This window comes from Orcinus orca, chromosome 1 (assembly GCF_937001465.1).
Source record: "Orcinus orca chromosome 1, mOrcOrc1.1, whole genome shotgun sequence".
In the NCBI taxonomy this organism is placed as follows: Eukaryota; Metazoa; Chordata; class Mammalia; order Artiodactyla; family Delphinidae; genus Orcinus; species Orcinus orca.
The window spans coordinates 56,452,835-56,471,748 of NC_064559.1; the positions used below are offsets into that span (position 1 = coordinate 56,452,835).

The 18,914-nt window shown below is 34.8% G+C and overlaps 2 protein-coding genes across 11 annotated transcripts in view; both read right to left on the reverse strand.

Moving 5' to 3' along the window:
* RABGAP1L (RAB GTPase activating protein 1 like) overlaps positions 1–18,914 on the reverse strand; it is a 684,401-nt gene that overhangs the window by 443,156 nt on the left and 222,331 nt on the right. The gene's annotated exons all lie outside the window — the stretch shown is intronic.
* Positions 8,328–13,951, reverse strand: GPR52 (G protein-coupled receptor 52). Its single transcript, XM_049715964.1, has 2 exons — positions 12,551–13,951; positions 8,328–11,452 (listed from the first exon to the last, which is right to left on the reverse strand). Exon 2 carries the CDS (start codon positions 11,229–11,231, stop codon positions 10,146–10,148), a length of 1,086 nt encoding a protein of 361 aa, XP_049571921.1. The 5' UTR covers positions 11,232–11,452; positions 12,551–13,951; the 3' UTR covers positions 8,328–10,145.

Consider the following 18,914-nt stretch of genomic DNA (forward strand, 5'->3'; position numbering starts at 1 on the left):
TATACAATAAATAAATTATTATGGTGTTCAGCCAGACTATATGGGTTCAAGTGATGGCTCTCCTACCTCTGATATGGAGAAGTACCTAGTGCATGGAAAGCATATATAACTGTTTGCTTTTATTCTAATGAACCAAATGAAGTATGTCTTCAATAAAAGTTTCAAGATCGTTTATTCATTTTCTCACCCATTTGACTAAACCTGAGGAAAACCAAAATGCTCTGACAGGTTAGTTTAAAACACCTTTTGACATATGACAATGTCAAAAACCATAAAATTCTTTTTGATGTAGGCACTCTTAGCCATGAGTGCAACTATATCCATTAATTTTCTAACATATATTACCAAGAGCCTACTAATAATGTTATATATAAATGCAGAATTATAAACTCTCTTTCTTAAATTTTTTTTATATTTTGGCCGCACGGCACTTGTGGGATCTTAGTTCCCCAACCAGGGATTGAACCCCGGCCAGGACAGTGAAAGCGCCAAGTCCTAACCACTGGATTGCCAGGGAATCCCTATAAACTCTCTTAAGTCATATACATTTTAGAGTTGCATACAAGTGTGGCTCTTACATAGCTAGATCTTCTGTTTCACTGCCTATTAGAGCACTACAAAACAGGCCTGCTTATTTATAAGTGAATCAATTTTTTCAGACTATAAGGTTATCACTTATTGAAGGAAAGTTTAACAAATGCTTTTGATGTTTGAAAACTACATTCAATATTAAGTATTATTGACTCCACATTTAAAGGTAAAATAATGTATGATTATATACATTAGCAGTTGAATAAAGAGACTAGGAAGTAAGTTTCATATGCAAAGAATTTTAGCCAAATAGGAAAAGGTGGAAATATAATAAGTATGTAGATTAACTGTAAAAGGTAAGAATTAATTAATTAGAAAGAATAGTTCTTTGTTTCATTTAGAGTGAGGTAATCAGTTGACAAACCACTGGAATCATAGAGGAAAACTCAATATCTATGGTTTTACCCATATGCTGGAAATTTTCCTGATACTTGGGTGAATCAGGTTGAAATTAACAATCACTCCTCCTTATGAGATCCTTAGCAATGATAAAAGCACAATGTTCTATTACTGTGAGTATCATGTACCAGGTACATATAATGTCTTATATCAGGGGTCAGTAAACGTTTTTCTGAAAGGGCCAAATAGTAAATATTTTAGGTTTTGTAGGACATAAAATCTCCGTCACAACTACTTAACTCTGCCATTGCAGTATGAAATATGAAGTCAGCCAGAGGCTGATTTATAAATGAATGGGTGCAACTATGTTTCTATAAAAGTTTATTTACAATAGTAAGCAGTAGACTTTGTCAACTCCTATCTTATACTATAGTTACCTATATGTGGTCCATCTATCCCCTATTAGTCTATATGCTCTTAGAGAACTGAAAATCTGTTTTACTTATAAATCTCACTATCTTGCATAGAATTTAGTATAGTCCCTGTATAGTTTTTACACAGGAAAAACCTGATAAATACTTAAGGAACAAATGCATAAATGATTCTATTAATTAAAAAATATCAGGTATACATCATATGATTAGCTTAGTAGCAGACAAATTAAACCTGCCTGTCACTAAAAAAAGCCTTCATAAAGTGAGATGCCTGTCACTAAAAAAGCCTTCATAAAGTAAGATTCATCGATAATCAATGACAAATATTAGGGAAAAACTAGTAGTAGTGGTCTAGGATGATACCTGAGTTGGTAGAATATGTCGTCCCCATGTACAGTCCCTGAAGCTACTTCTACCCATGTTAATATTCTTGTCCTAATCTCAACGCTTATACCTAACGATTTTACTCCAATTAGATTTAATCCATATAAAAGAATATTTAATTTTTAATATACTGCATCCCAAAGTTATTGTGTATTTCTCTCAACGATAGTATGTTAAACACTGAACATTTCCTTTCCTTTCATTTTAGTAACTTCTCAAGTATCCCAAGGTATCCTCTGAGACTAAAGCATCTAAACACATGGCTAAATATTTACGTCAATTCATCTTTTAAAATTAATCAATCCCTCTAATTCTTCAATCTATTGCATTGTTCCTAAAATCTCTCCCTCAAATCCTAGAAATTAGATAATCTGTCCCCTTGCTTGCTTCCCACAATTCAATAAATTATTCTTTGGACTTAAAAGCATCCAGGAGTATCTGTAGAACCACAATTCATGTCATATAAAACACAATCAATAAATATGTATTGCCCTAATTTGTTGATATGGAATGCAAACATAACTGGTTAATTCAGACTGCAGTAATTTGAATTTTGCAATGACTCATCTTGCAAACCCTTTTAATGAGTACCATAAATTAAATAGTCACAAATTCTCACAAAAATCTTAAACGTTTAAGGCAACAAACTTCAAATAACTCAGTAGAATGCAGTTATATTCAACTGATGCATATACTTTCGAAGGAAAGGTTTCATCTAAGGACATTTATAAGACAATCCTGTGTTAGCCTAATTTGAGTTCCTTTAATTTTTCTATAAACATATTATTTCATTGAAAGAAAACTGAATTATATATTAATAGGGTTTTAGGTAAAAAACCACTAATTCAGACTGTTCTCTCTGATTTCCTGAGTACTATTTTTTCGACTGTACACAAACATATATAGGACTTTATAAAGCACTTGTAGCCAGAAATGTCAAAACCTTTTCCATCATAATGCTTCAGAAAAACCCATCCCATTATGACTTCAACAACATCCCAAATCCATTACAAAGAACATTCAGAACACAAAGTGCACAGCTATGACATGTTTACTTTTCAAAAGCAGTTATATGGATATAGTAGTGTGTTTCTGACAATTCTTCATCAAGGTTATAGTTTTTAAATACATAACTAATACAGTTGAATTCAGTCTATATAGCTCTCAATACATTCTGCAGATGTTTTCAAACTGTTAATGTTTTTAAAAGGAGAGATAAATTTTCATTACCCTCTGTGGATAAGAAATTGCTTTAAGAAATATCAACACAATTAGCAGTGCTGAGAATACATCTTATTAAAAATTTCCATGACCTCAAAATCCCACCTTCAACATATAGTCAACCTTAAGGTAATCTTTCCCACTTTAAAAATTAAAAGATAAAAATTTATATGGAATTTTCCTGTATCAACTAAGTCTTCATTTGCTACTCAAGGAAGAAGGGTCAGGTCACTCAACCACCAGCCATCCATAAATACATTATTCAAGAACTTTATCACAGGCAAAACTATTGCCGCACAAGACATATGGTCAGTAGTATCTCTACCTGGTTATGTGATCTTGCGAGGGTCACTTAAAAATCTTATCTCAGATTTCTATATGTGAAATGAGATAGGGCGTACTCACAGAAGCTTTTAGAATACATCTAATTGATAATGACGAGGGCGTTTTACATGTTCAAAAGCATTTTAAGCTTTTTCAAATTTTAACGTGCAGCGTTTTTTAATTATTTCTTAACACACTTGATAGGAGAGGCAGGTACTTGTCTCCATTTTCCTCATTGCACACAGAATCATTTGAATATATCTCATATTAACATTCCAAAACTAAGACATTATGGGTAATCTCACCAAAGAATGTTACTTCAAATCCTAATAAGTTTTCTATTAAAAAAAAAAGATGTGTACCTTTAACTATGGCAAAGTAATTAAACACTCTACAATGACTACAAATTGAGCATGCAGGGATTTTTTTCTAAGTTTGTAACATTGGCAAAATCATTATAACAAATACACACATACCCACATGCACACACCTTTATCCTGTCCCACAAATAAATGCTACCACAGGATGTCCTGGACTTGGAAATCTATAAAAGTCAATCAAGGTATAGTCCTCTAATAAATTTTAATAGTTTGTTCAATGATAAGTGTTAAATCACATTTAGAAACTGAGAAAGTAGGGCTGTAAGTGAAGCTGATGATTGAAACAACAGAAGCCATTACAAGATCCATTTAATAATAAAACACTCTAAATGCGAATCTTTAAAATGTACTTTTCCAGGCTTATCTCCAAGTAAATACACCTAAAAATCCAGTAAAGTTTTAAGACCTTGGACATGTAATAAGTGTTTTAAAAAAAACTGTGTTGGGGCAATAGAAGCAGAAGTGTGATAAATCTAATCTTTGGGGGTGTCAAGTTTTTCCTCAAATTCTGTTTGAAGAGAGCAAAAAGTTAAATGCATATTTATTTGTAATTTTTGTTACATTTTAAAATCTAACTTATGGCAAGAACATTTCACAAAAACCTAGATATACAGAAGTTGATTTCCTGCAAATAAGAAACTATGCTTTATTTTGAAATTGGTAACTTAAAGCAATTCTAAAGACAGAATTTTGAACCATCTTTTCCTTGCCAAAATAATAAAATTTAAGAAAAATCCAAATATAATTTAACTTGTTAAAATATTAAAACAAGGATTTTCAGGATTTTTTTAACCTGCTTCTTCACAAATTATATTTTAACCTTAGCAAAATCTATCATTTATAATATCAATTTTACCAATTTACTATTTTTAATTATAAAACTCCTGGAAGAGTAAATGGAATAATAACTGTGAAGAGGCTATTTATTATTATAAAATGTATAATCTAATACCTATTTTAAACTTCAAACTCTATTAGAAACATAAGTAAATGTTTTAAAACTGTATTTTACACAGAGTAAATACACGCACACTTGCTTGTGTCAGGCATAACCTCAGACAAATGCACTGGTCATCTCTTGCTACAGTCTGCACTGCATTCAAAGATACATTTTAAATTTTAAAGAACAGGCTATATAACTTTGTACTTGATTTGTTGTATGTGGGCCTTCCACCTAAAATAATGCCACCACTTTGAATTTATAAAGTATATCTGGGCACTTTTTATCAACATCATTTATACTTGCTTAAGTAGAAAACATAAAATTAAGTAGAAAACAGTAAAATTGGAGTCAAATTTCTAAAGTCAAAGATAAATGTGATTTCTCTTGCATAAAGGAGCATTTGGGGAAGTTTTAGAATTTAAGCAAATATTTCCATTCAATAAATTCTACCATTATGCACTATGTTTCTTGATATTTATCACCAACATACTTTAAAACTTTACAATCTCCAAAACTAATCTGGTGGTCCCATTTACTATAGTGAAGATACTGATATCACATATGCCTTTCTGCTATCAGACATAACAGACTCCTGCTGAATTTATTACTCTGATTTTCTTCACCTTCATAGGGAATCATAAAAACATAGAATAAAAGTTACCATTAAAAAGTTATAGATATGATCTTTGGGGATGGGGGACTGAAAGCAGAATCTTGCCTATCTGCGAAATGCAGTTAACACACCAGCGGGACCCTATTTCCTTAATGCAAGGTCATCCTTCTGTTATTTAAAGATGTGAAAAATGCTAAAAGGTGCCATCAACGGTGCATTAAAAAAATGGTGCAGTAGAAAAGTGGTAGGTGATTGAGATCCCTTTCAGATTCAGCAAATAACACTTCAAATTGATTGTGCTGAAGCAAAATTGTCAAGGACATCTAATATCATAAGCAGAAGGGCATCAAACTTCTCTAAAAATTTTATGTGAAATAGCAAATATTACACAAGTCAGAAACTACATAAACTGTCTTCAAAAGAATATAGTATTGAGACAAAATTGGATAATGTTACTTGTAGGATCAACCAAGCTTTTGTGAAACATCAAAATATTTTTTAAACAGTCAGCATTCTTTTTAACAAAACAATTTTCCCATTATAACGTAAGTAAACGCTCACTGTAAAAAACTTTTAAACAGATTAATAAAGAAGAAAACCTAATCACATCACTTTTAATATTTTAAAAGACAATCATTTACACTATTAAATAAAGTTAAAATATTTTAAATTATAGAGCAAAACTAGCCCTGGATAAAACTTTCATATATAAGAAACACTGAAAAGGGGATTTATATTTTTTTCTTTTCAAGTCATTTTGTTTTCCTTAGTGTCTATATATTTGGTTGATGATTATGCAACTTTCTACATATCCTTCTAATCTTAACATTTTACTCAGGTAAAAGAGCAACTTTTGGAACCTATACATCAGAATAGAGCATCAACTCAGTAACATAATCTCCTGTGCATTGTGATGGTCCTACCTGGACACCAATGATGCTACGCTCAGCATGTTATACAAGCAAATTCCCCACATCTTAATCTTCTCTGTTTATCGCATATTTATAACTTTTTCACATCTAATGATTAGCTTCCAGGGTAGGGAGAGACAGAGGAAAGTCATTTAATTTAAGGCAGCAACATCATTTCTAATCTTCATTATAGAAGATACATGTAGAGCGAATCTATTTATTAATCTTTGTTTCTTCAAGGTAACAGGTACATGACAAAATACCTTAAATTCCATTTTAGTAAATGAGGAAAACTAAAATGTGAAGACAAATGGCAAGATATTCCTGAACAACACTTTCCTTCTATTGCCAACCCGATGAAAGAAAAATATTTAAGCATATTTAATACAATAAAGTAAGGAGGTAGGTTAATCTCAGAATCATTCCTGTCTCATCCCATCATCTGCTTGATGGATGTCTTTAATCTCAAATGATGTCTTCATGTATAACTATTCCTGGAAAATGAGCTTTCAGAGATTGTGGAAGTTTTCTACATTTAAAAATATCTGAGTTTAGGCCAAAATCTGAGTTTAGACAGGTTTGGGAAAAAACGCCGTTTTAGAAAACTCTAATTGTTATAAAATACAATTTTCTTAAATTGCAATTAGTGATCTTTAAGTTGTGATGGCAATAAATCTGGCATCCACAAAGATGATAAAACAGGAGCTACCACATTCCAAATACTTTCTATGTGTCAGGAGCCATGCTGAACACAGAGATTACTTATCTCATTTAGTCCTCAAATCCAGCCTAGTAGGAAGGTACAAGTCTCTGGATCTTCCTGATGAGAAAACTGGAGACGTGGAACATTCAGTATTTTTCCTAGGGCTAAACAGCTTCTGAGGGCCAGGATTTCAGTGCAGGTTTCACAAATTAGTAGGTTATAAAGCCTTCCAACACTATATAACTTTAGAAACAATGCCACAGATAACAGAACCTTTAGTAATAGACTACATCATCATTGTTTGGTTGTCATTTATAACCAAATTGGATAATTACCATAGAATACAATATAATAAGAATAATGGTTATGCTTTCTATTCTTAAAACATATTCATCTAAAAGACAGAATAATTTCAAAATAAGTATTATTATATAAACACATATTAAAATATGTCAAAAGCAAGTTAAGTGGCTTGCCCTAGAGTTGCACATGAAACATTAAAATAAATGAAGAATCTAAACTGAGAACTTGCCTTCTAGAGGCTCTCCTTTCAGCCTAAAACAGAGATTTCCTTCTCCACTCTTCTCCTTCAAAAAACATTTTTTTCAATAAGAAATTTATAGAGACTTGAAAAAGATATTCAATGAAAACTTAACAAAAATGAACAAAAGTAATGTCAAGGGAATGTCATGCCCCAGGGTTTCAGTTTGATTGAAGACTTAACTGGTAAGTGGGGGCTTACCAGATTGCTACTTTAATAAAAGAGATTTTTAAGATCAAGGAAAAAGATATCACAAGGAGAGACCTGAAGTGAAAGATTTAAGTGAGAAAAAAAGAAAACTCAAACAAGTTCTGTAGGGAAAAGGTATAGACAGAGGTACAAAGGTCTGGAGGCTTTGGGGGGAAAAGGCAGCACAGCATAATGGTTAATTGAGTGTGAATGAACCTCAACCACTGATTAATTGAGTGACTGACTTTGGATAAATCACTGTTCTTTGGTTTCCCCATCTTTAGGATGGGGATAAAAACAGTACCTATCTCCATGGGTTGCAGTGAGGATTAAATGTTTTCATATATGTAAAACTTCACACAGTGCCTGGCATATAATTATTGTTATTAACTACCATGAGGAAAAGCCAGAAGAGGAAAATGCAATAAACACAGCCTCAGGTTTTCTAACTATACTTACACACCAAACTACAGGATCAAAATCTGATTCCCAAATAATACATATAATGTTCAAAGTTCTATTTATGCCACCTGAAAAGTCAGCAGCATTATGTTTCCTTGAAGTTTGTTTTCCTTAAACGGGTCTGAACTCAAAAGGCACATTTCAACTCATCCAAGATGTCAATGGCAAACGGGATGAGAATTAATGTAAACAACCCAAACCACAAAAATGTGAAACAAATTTTGAGTCCCCAACAGTAAACTCTTATTCTAAGTGTTTTATTAAACTGAAGCAAAGTCTGATTTTGAATACGTAGAATACTGTTTTATTCTTTATTTTAAACCTTCCTTACATGTTTAAAAATATACATGGGCTCAGAACAACCTCAATAAAATGATGACATTTCTTTTACTAAAAGACCTCTGAAGTCAAACCACCAGTGTGCAAACATGTTTGGCTTCCAATTTGAAGAGTCATAGGCACATTTCACTAAATGCATTTCATAAAATAAAGAAATAAAAAATGCTGAGAAGAAAAATACTCAGTAGTTTGATATAAATTTTAAAATATCTGTCAGGCAGGAAACTTATGGTAAAAAAAGTAAGATTTAGATGTTTTAGCACTTACACCTGCTTCACTACTAATTTCCCAAATGCTGTTTTGCTACATCTAAACCCCTGACAATTTACTACACAATTCCATGTAGTACACTAAAAAATAAGTTAATTTAATCTCTGAATATGAAAACAGATCATTACAAAAGAAAATACTGACAGTTCTTACCTGTATTTGATAATTAAGTATATTTTATTCTCAGCATCACTAAGAATGCAGCTTGGTCTAATAGAAATATCTAAATAACAACTACACAAAAGTATTTTTCTCTTAAAAGAAGTTTTTGTATATTTTTGTCCAATGTTGATGACTTAAGCAACACTGATCTATATAGTGTGCTAAGAAGACATTAGGCACAGATCACATAATGTAATTTACATTTTCTTTGTTGTAAAAAATATAGTATGTGCAAATGCTTTACCATACAAATAATTAGCAGACACAACAATAAGCTTTGTAAATCTAACACAAAAAGGTTAATATTTTACTCTTTAGAAAAAAAAAGGACACAAGTAGCTTTAAGAGCAATATCTCACTTTTGAGTGAGTACTCTGCATCTGCATTAGAATTATCTGTGAATTAGCTTAAAGAAAAACAAAGCTTAACTATAGCCCCTGCAAGAAACAAAAAGACACCACTTTGGGCACATGAACTAATTCAAAAGAAAACAAATAAAAATGTTTCCCAAAGCCATTAAAAATACTTAACACAATATCTCAAACCACCTATTGAATGCTTTTTTGGAAGGAATAAATCATTCAACATTATGACTTTTATATAGTAGATTCTTTCATTAGCTAAGACACTTCTGGATTAAGGTGCCAAAGGATGCAGATCAAGAAAAATGGAGAGAAAAAAAAAAAAGCTGTTAGGAAGGAGGAGGGAGCATAATTTTACCCAGAAGAAACAAAAATACTGTTTCTTTTTGTTCATAGCAGAAATTTTGTGCTACGGATATTATAAAAACACAAGCAAAATGGTTGTGTGGCAGGTAATAAAATACAATGCTTACTATGCATCCTCCATGGAGAGACCGTTTAGGGATTGTAGATAAGTGAGTTTAAACAAGTACACTTTGATGCAAAAAATTATACTTTACCACATATATAATATGTAGCATTTTTCTGTAAAGGGCAATTTATGTAAGTAATTTCCACAAACACAAAGAGAGTGAGAGAGACAGAGACAGAGGAGAGAGTCCAGTCAGAGAGAGAGACAGACGACAGGGGCTTTGCTCATGCCCTGTGGAAGATCTGAGGTACTTTTCCATCCTCAGTGTTTGATTTTGCCTATTACTGCACATTCATACTCACACACTACAATTATCTCACGAGATTACCCTCTACACATCCTTTTCTTCAGGGTTTTTTTTTTCCATGAAAAAAAAACCTTTAGTCCCTTCCTCTCATAGTCAACTATTCTAGTAAATATTTCTCTAGTGGCAAATTTCCAGATGAAGCAAGAATACAATCCCAAACTACTGTCAGACTACATTTGATTTACTGTGTGGTTTTCTTCAAATGGAGCAGGAATTAGCCCGTTTCCTAGGTTGGGGGTCTCGTGCTTCCTGATCCTTCACACACATACAAGACGTGCACATTGTCTCGGACAGTCTTCGGAGGCCTAGCCGGAAAACACTGTTGGAGAGGCTGTATATTACACAGTTACAAAAACTATTACTTATAGCAAGCCAGGTTGTTAGGAAGGACAGTGTTGGATTGTCCAAGACCCGGGAGCTTTCTAGAAGAAAGTATATGATATACGGGAGCCAGAGCATGTAAAACACACTGGTTATCCGAAACAAAACCATGGCGTAGCGACGGTCAGGGCTATGCCCAGTCTCTCCAGAGGCAGCGACTTCGTGGCTAGGGAATCGGGCCCTCCGGTCATTTATCTCTTTGGTGTGCTGCCGGCAAATTGTGAAAATGTGGAAGTAAGTGAAGCAGACAACAAAGGCAGCAGGAGCATAAAGTAAACAAACAATAAAGCCAGTAAAATAGACACTGGTGAGCCAAGAGGTGGCACACCATTCAAAAATGTCACCGTGGTAACCGGGTTTCCCCCAGCCAAAAAAGGAAGGCAAGAAAATTAGGCAAGAGTAGATCCAGATTAAAACAATGCAAATTCTCAGGCGACAAGGGGTGACCAGTTGATTGTAGGAAAGAGGCTTGGTAATTGCAAGATAGCGATCCACACTTATGCAAGCAAGACATGCCATAGAAACACTTTTTAGAACTGAGATGATATATCCAAAAACCTGGCAAGTCAGTGACTCGTGGATACCCGTGGAGTAGTGGAGAAGTGAGAGAGTAGGAACCAAGCAGGTAACTCCAACGAAAAGATCAGCATATGCCATTGTCTGAATGAAATAGCTGGTCGTATAATGGTGTAAGAGTGGAGCACAGTGAAAGACAAAGATGACCGTTAAATTCCCAGCAATGATTAGAAATGTCAGCAAGACAATAACAACTGTCTCGAAGATGCAGACGTCCACCGCACTGTAGTGGCCAAATCCAAGTGGGCAAGAGTGACGTTCGGACACATTCAAAATGCCACTGCTCATGTTCAGGATCCTCCATTCAGTCCACCTGGATTCATTCATGGCTTGGAATTAAAAGAACCTGCAGCTCTGGCTACAGCAAGCAGGTGCCCTGCCTAGCATCTGCTAAACTCTGCCCATGAGTGTCTCAGAATCAGCTTCAGTAGACAGTGGCAGCGCTTCTGTCACAGCTGAGCATCCCAGGGAGTACTCAAGTCTCTTCATCAGCCTCAGTGCAGCAGTAACACACCTCAGCTTTGGGAGGGGGGAGGAAGGGGGATAAGCTAGAAAGGAGGTGAAAAACAGGTCACCGATTAGCTTCCTCCGGTGCTTTCAAACAACTTTTTGCAGACACAAGGCACTTCTAGAGAAAATGGACTTTTCAATAATACCTTGCACTATGAAAAATTAAATCTGTAAAAGAAAAAAAAGCAATTGCCAAAGGAAGAAAAGCTCTTGTGGGCCATTTGTTCTCCTCAGAAAGGTAGTTTCTTAGGGATCAACTCGAAAGAGTGAGAAAAAAACCTTAAATAGGCTCAGGCTTCCTGTTTCATCTGTCAGGAGAAATGGATTCATATTGTAGAATTTAAATAATTAAGATCTCAGATTTGGTTGGAAAGCTAAGAAAAAGTTCATTGTGGCAAAGTGTGTCTTTGGCTCAGTTCAGGGTTTGATGCTGGTGGGTCAACTTTATGATCCATTTCTCTCTCTTTTCTCTCAAAAGCTAAGAACCCCCTTCTCCAACAAGATTAATTCTAAAAGACTCATCTCTACTGGGGCACAAAGGAGCAGAACAGCAGTAATGGACTCCAGATTGCCCTGTAACTCTCATAAGAGAAAAAAAGCATACTTCCAGTAGAGAAGATAATACACAATGGGTCAATACTGACAAAATATGAAAAACTTCTGAAGTTTTAATTCTGCATGCATTTTTTGTAAGCATTCAGATGAAAAGAGTTTTAGTCCATTACAGTTCCTGGTGCTACCACCAGCATCGTAATTTATACTCCTTCCTTTTCAAAAGGAAAATAAAATCATTTTTGCTATTAGTTTCAGCATCAATAACTGAAAACAACCTTCATTATCTGATACACCACCTTCCTTATAATGGAGCATGATCATAAAATATACAGCTCAAAGTTATTTCTCACCTTTGCAACCACACCTATATCTCACAAATATGTGTAAATATATATGAAATTTAGACAACAGAACCTTTCCTATATGCTCTGAGCTTCTGACTAGAAATGCTGCCATTATTTATTACTTAGGTATTTCTAGTAGGCTTTCTAATCTATATTGCTATATCTTTTCTGTTTTCATTAAATGATTAACACATTAAATCATTACTTCAACTAAACCTTTTCAAAGTGGAAAATTACCTTGTTTGTTATATTTGCAGTTATATAGCAGCCATATGTTAAGAAAATGCCTCTTCTAGTTCTGTGTTCTATTTTGAGCAAGTGCTCAATTAATGCAGGGGCCATTAGATAGGTTATAAGATGTTCTTGTTTTAAAATACTTCTAAAGCATCAAGATGAGTTTAAATCCTAGAGTTTGAAATACTGAAAGACTGGCAGGATAGAATCCATCCAAAATGCTTCCAAGGTCATTCTGATATGAGGTTAACATTTGTCAAAAGTCTTTTTTAAAGTACAGGCATTTCAGAGAGTCTCTTGTCAGTCTTTGCTGTCATACCTTTTGTAGAAAGAACATGCGTTAGAAATAGAAACATTTCCTTCAGGAACAATGCAGGAGCTTAACAGAAAGCATTCTTCTTAAAGTTATTTTCTTGTGCACCACCAAGGCATTCAGGGGAGTCCTTCTTCTTTTATAATAATAGCCACAGGATATTCCTCCTTGCACATTCCTAGTTTCACTTATCACAAAATAGTTCTTGTTACAGGAATAAAACAATGCTTCTCACCTACATTCACTCTTATCAGCTGCTAGGCTGGGCTGCTTGATTCAGAAGTCCGATTTACTGTGATGCAGTTACCGAGATGCTGTCGGTGTATTCCTCACAGTCTCTCAGTATCACTGCCTCCACCTGAACCGAAGCCCTGCTCCTCCTCCTCATCCTGAGCTGATGCAGAAGAACTCACCATCAGAAAGGTGACTCGGTCCTCCTGCCCCAATCAACAGCACAGCCAATGGCTACTGCAGCTGAAACTGTCACTAGGTAACAGTTGCCAGGCACATGCAGGCTTATAGACTTACTCGGCAAGCTCCGATCAAGATTGACAAAAGAACACAGTGGAACTGACCGATCCTTATAACATATTAATGACACGTATGAATTTCTAGAGGTATTTTCCTTATAGCATGTGTAAAGATTATTTCCTATGAGCAGGACAGAAAAAAAGAAAAACCCTGAGATACACCTTTAAACCCTGTAGAGAAACTACCACAAGGTACTATGACACTAAAAAGTCAGCAGTAATCTAATGCTCATTGGCAGAAAAAACCTATTAATTATTAAAAATCGTCTAAGTCTTCATGAACTCAAGTGATAGAGCTACTATTTTTACTCTTTAAAATATATTTTGATTAATAGAAGTTATTTTGTAATCTCTCCAATCCCTGCCACACCCACACTAAATTGCTGAATCTGATGTATTTAACTGTACAAACAAAGCATTGGAACTAACACCTCTATACTAAAATCTATTTGCTGGAATATTTAAGATCAAATATGACCTCAGAAGAGAAGACATTAGAAATAAATGAATGAATGCTTAATAGAAAAAGAGTCAAAGAACTTTGTCATACAGTGCTTGAGCTACTCATACCCAAGTCAGAAGAAAGTAATTAAGCTCATTTATATAATGGAGGTTAAAAGTATTTCCATTTGGGGCTTCCCTGGTGGCGCAGTGGTTGGGAGTCCGCCTGCCGATGCAGGGGACACGGGTTCGTGCCCCGGTCCGGGAAGATCCCACATGCCGCGTAGCGGCTGGGTCCGTGAGCCATGGCCGCTAAGCCTGCGCGTCCGGAGCCTGTGCTCCGCAACGGGAGAGGCCACAACAGTGAGAGGCCCGCGTACGGCAAAAAAAAAAAGAAAAAAGAAAAGAAAAAAATTTCCATTTATTTTGACTTACTATAGACAAACATTCACTATTTTAAAAATATTTCTTATGGGGTCAGCAATTTTCTTAAAGTAACTTAGAATTACCTTACACATTATTTCAGAATTGAATCAGGAAATTTGAGATGAAAATGGATAATCAACACTTAGAGCATATTCTATGTGCCAAGCATTATGCTATATGCTTTACATTTTTGTCTCAATAAAAATATTAAATCTCTATGAAGTAGATACCCATCATTATCATTTTCCAAAGGAAGAAAGTGGGTACCTAGAGAAGGTAAGTATAACTTGCCCACTATTACAGAGCCATGAAACTAGGAATGAAACAGATCAAAATTGTCATTCTTGGGCTTCCCTGGTGGCTCAGTGGTTGAGAGTCTGCCTGCCGATTTAGGGGACACAGGTTTGTGCCCCAGTCCGGGAGGATCCCACATGCCACGGAGCGGCTGGGCCCGTGAGCCATGGCCGCTGAGCCTATGCGTCCGGAGCCTGTGCTCCGCAATGGGAGAGGCCACAACAGTGAGAGGCCCGCGTACCGCAAAAAAAAAAAAAAAAAAAAAAAAAATTGTCATTCTTAACACCATTTTGATGAACTCCTCCTTCATTCCCTCTTTTTTCCACTAGAGCAGCTAGTCAGGAAATGTCTAAGAAGAATTATTTTGGATTTCAAAAAATGATTTCTAAATAATAATAAATAATAGATCTATTCTTTCCTCCATGCTGAACTGCCTTTCAGGAAGATCATATTACTGTTAAAATCTTCAGGGGGTTAGGTGGAATAAAGAATGGAAGCATATTGCTCATTACCAGAAAAGTGTATGAAATAAGAATAACAATCTTAGAATGAGTACCATATTGAGATTTGAAAGTAAATATTTAAATTTAATATAAAAAGGCTAGAAAGTCCTATTTTACAGGGAAGCATTTTGACTTTTAGGGTTACATAAAAGCATGGAAATCAAACAAGATTCTATTTAACTAAAACTCTCTTTCACAATAATAATAAATATTCAAAATAAAAATTACAGGTGATAAATATTCATGAATGTAGACAGTTAAATACGAAGCTTTACTATAAAACCGTTGAAAAATAAAATGCTATTAATTAAAGCTACCTCATCACCAAAATAAAAAAAGAAATCCTTCTAAAAGTATAGACTGTGCATTATTTTTCAAGTTTTGAATCATAATATTTTTTAAATCAGAGAAATGGCAAAAAATATCATTTAGGGAAATTCAAATACTAGATTACTTTTTTTTTAAATTTATTTATTTATTTTTGGCTACATTGGGTCTGTGTTGCTGCACGTGGGCTTTCTCTAGTTGTGGCGAGCGGGGGCTACTCGTCCTTGCGGTGTGCAGGCTTCTCATTGTTGTGGCTTCTCTTGTTGTGGAGCATGGGCTCTAGGCGTGCGGGCTTCAGTAGTTGTGGCACGCAGGCTCAGTAGTTGTGGCTCAAGACTCTAGAGCGCAGGCTCAGTAGTTGTGGCGCACAGGCTTAGTTGCTCCACGGCATGTGGGATCTTCCCGGACCAGGGCTCGAACCCGTGTCCCCTGCGTTGGCAGGCAGATTCTTAACCACGGCGCCACCAGGGAAGTCCCTAGATCACTTTAGTTTGACACATTTATTTCCAACAAATAATCACTGATAGGGATTTGAGTCTAAGAATACCGTAAATAATCCCTAGTTGTACATGCTGCCACAGGTATATGATAGTATGAGAGGGAGAGTTTAAGAAGCAATAGCTTTGACCCACCAAGCTTCCTTCTTTTCTTCTACCAACTTCAAAAAGAACAGTTTCAGGAGTTCAAACAAGGTAATTTTCTTCTTTTCTGAGACTGACATTTTTTACTAGCCCCTCACTTTTCTTCCTTTCCATCCTTTTTTCTGATCTGATTATAATAGAAACTAATTTATAATGTGAAGCTCTAATAACAAGAGCATTAATATCATATTTACACAGCTCATTACATAAAGCACTCTTTGTTTTTATATTATGCATAATTCTCTTCATTTTAGGGGTCATTAGGTGTTTTATTTTTGTCATTCTTATTAGTCATTATCAACCACCCCCCTTCTCCTTTCAACTGTTGAACACTAGCTGTGAAATATCTAAGAGGAACCATTATTTGGAATTACTTCAGAATTACTTCTAAGAGCTAAAACTGTATAACTTCTTGAGATGATACATCACAGATGTTTAATTTTTCATTTATACCTTAAATATGTTTTATATGTCCTTTTATATGTATCAATATTTCATTATTAGTCATCTAAGCAACTCAAGCAACTGCTCAATAGGATCTAAATAGCAAAGGAAGAGAGGATCATTAGCCACCGACGGTAAATAGGATAAACAGTAGGCAATGATTATCAAGGAGAAATGAGCAACCAACATTGTAAAAAACAAATATAGGGTAAAGTAAAAGGTTTTCTAAAGGTACAAAAAGATGTATGGATTCAGAATTTATTTCTTCAACTATTCCTCCCATCTGTTAACTTTTCTCCACCTCCACTACCCTAAACAAACTAGCACCATCTTGTGTGTGAACCACTATAGTGGCTTCCAATCTGGTCTTCCTGAGTGGTCTGTGGCCTCTCTTCAATCCATTACGTGCAAAACAGGCAGAATAACCTTTCCCAAATGCAAATGAGATGATATCACTCCCATTTAAAATACTTCAGTGGTTTTACACTGCCCTTAGGATAAAATACTAACAGGTCCTATAAAATGTGGTCTCCATATATCTATTCAATCTAACTTCTCTTCTACATTATTTAGGATTAGCTAAACTGGCTCTACCTCCCTCCACTCCACCCTTCCTCCCCCCCCCCCCACACACATATCTGCTATGCTCCTTACTGCCTCAGGGTATTTGAACCTGCTGCTTAATATGCCATCACATTTCTTTTAGTTAATTCAGATACAATCTTCAGGCTTCAGTTCAAATACCACTTCCTCAGAGGAGCCGTCCTTGAATTCCCAGATTAGACCAGATTCCACACATACCGCAGTTTATAGTATATTTTCGTTCAGTTTTGTCTTCCTCACTGGATTGCAAGCTCCATGAGGGGAAGAACATCTGTTTTGTTCCTCATTATATTTCCAGTGCCTACACTACAGTGTTGGGCAAAGAATAGGAGTTGAACAAATAAGTGTTTAGTATAATGTTAATATAAAAGCATACCAAATAGCTTGACGAGTCTATAAAAAGACAGAAAAACACTAATAACCAGTTTTGTGAAGGTCAAATATGCAAAGTTCCTTACAATCCCTTGTATGACATACAAGATTCACAAGAAAGCTATAAAATACATGACCAGATTGCAGGGGGAAAATAATTAGCCTCCTAATATATTCAAAGTAAGCACAATATTATTCATCTATACCTCTACCTAAACCCAATTCAATATGAATATTTGACTACTGATTTGAAAAATCATATCTAGCAAGAGATAATGATTACTTACCTATCATTTTAAGAATGTCAAATGCTGCAAAATGCAGTGTCAATGTATTTTAAATGTACTATCAAATGTAGTTTTAAAGCAACTTGGTCTAAGTGCTAAGGAAAAAATAAACTCTCTAAAGTGGGACATGTTAGAATCCACTATTTCATGACCCCTCAAGAGCAGAAAACAAGTTTGTAAGTTAACTTAATTTTATTATGAGGCAAGTTATTAACAATTAAAAATATTTAACAAATGTTAAGTTTATGGCACTACAGAAGAAAACTTCCTCAGCCTAACAAAGATACTATATGGGAAAGCCTACAGCTAACATGATATTTAATGGTGAAAGAGTAAATGCTTTCCCTTTAAAACTGGAAACAAGGCAAAGACGTCTGCTCGCACCACTTCTATGCACAATGTTCTGGAGGTCCCAACCAGTATAATAAGCAATATAAAAAAATAGTTAAGCAATACAAGAAAAGGATGACATGATTGTATACATAAGAAATACGCCCGCCCCGAAATCCCATTAGAACTAATGAGTAAATTTTGTCATAATACAAGGTCAGTATATAAAAATCACTGCATTTCTATATACTTGCAACAAACAATAGTAAATGAAAATTTTAAACAATAAACTATTTACAACAGCCTCAAAACACAGAAAATATGAATAAATTTAATAAAAGACATGTAAGACCTCTATCCTAAAAACTATAAAATGTCATTGAGAAAAATTAAAAGGTCCTAATGGAGAGATATGTCATCTTTATGGATTAGAAGACTCAATATTGTTACGAATATTTGTTTTCCTCAAATTGATCTACAGATTTATTGCTATTCCAATTAAAATCCAAGTAGGCTTTTGGTAGAACTAAGAAGTTGATTCTAAAATTTACATATAAACACAAAGGACCTACGATAGCTAAAACAATCTTGGGAAAAGATTAGAAAAAAGTTGGAGGACTGGTACAACCTGATTTCAAGACTTACTATAAAGCCACAATAATCAAGACTGGCATAAGGACAGGCAAACAGATGACTTAAAAGAATAGAGAGTCCAAAAATAAACCCATAATTGCCAATTGAATTTCAATAGACTCTAAAACAAGTCAAGGTGAAAAGGAAATTTTTTCAGTAAAGGGCACTAGAAAATTTTGAATATCTGGAGGAAGATAAACTTAGACTCCTTTCTCATACCATA

Excerpts from the sequence above, each read along its gene's own strand:
- GPR52 (XM_049715964.1), bottom strand. The coding sequence starts at position 11,231 with ATGAATGAATCCAGGTGGACTGAATGGAGGATCCTGAACATGAGCAGT.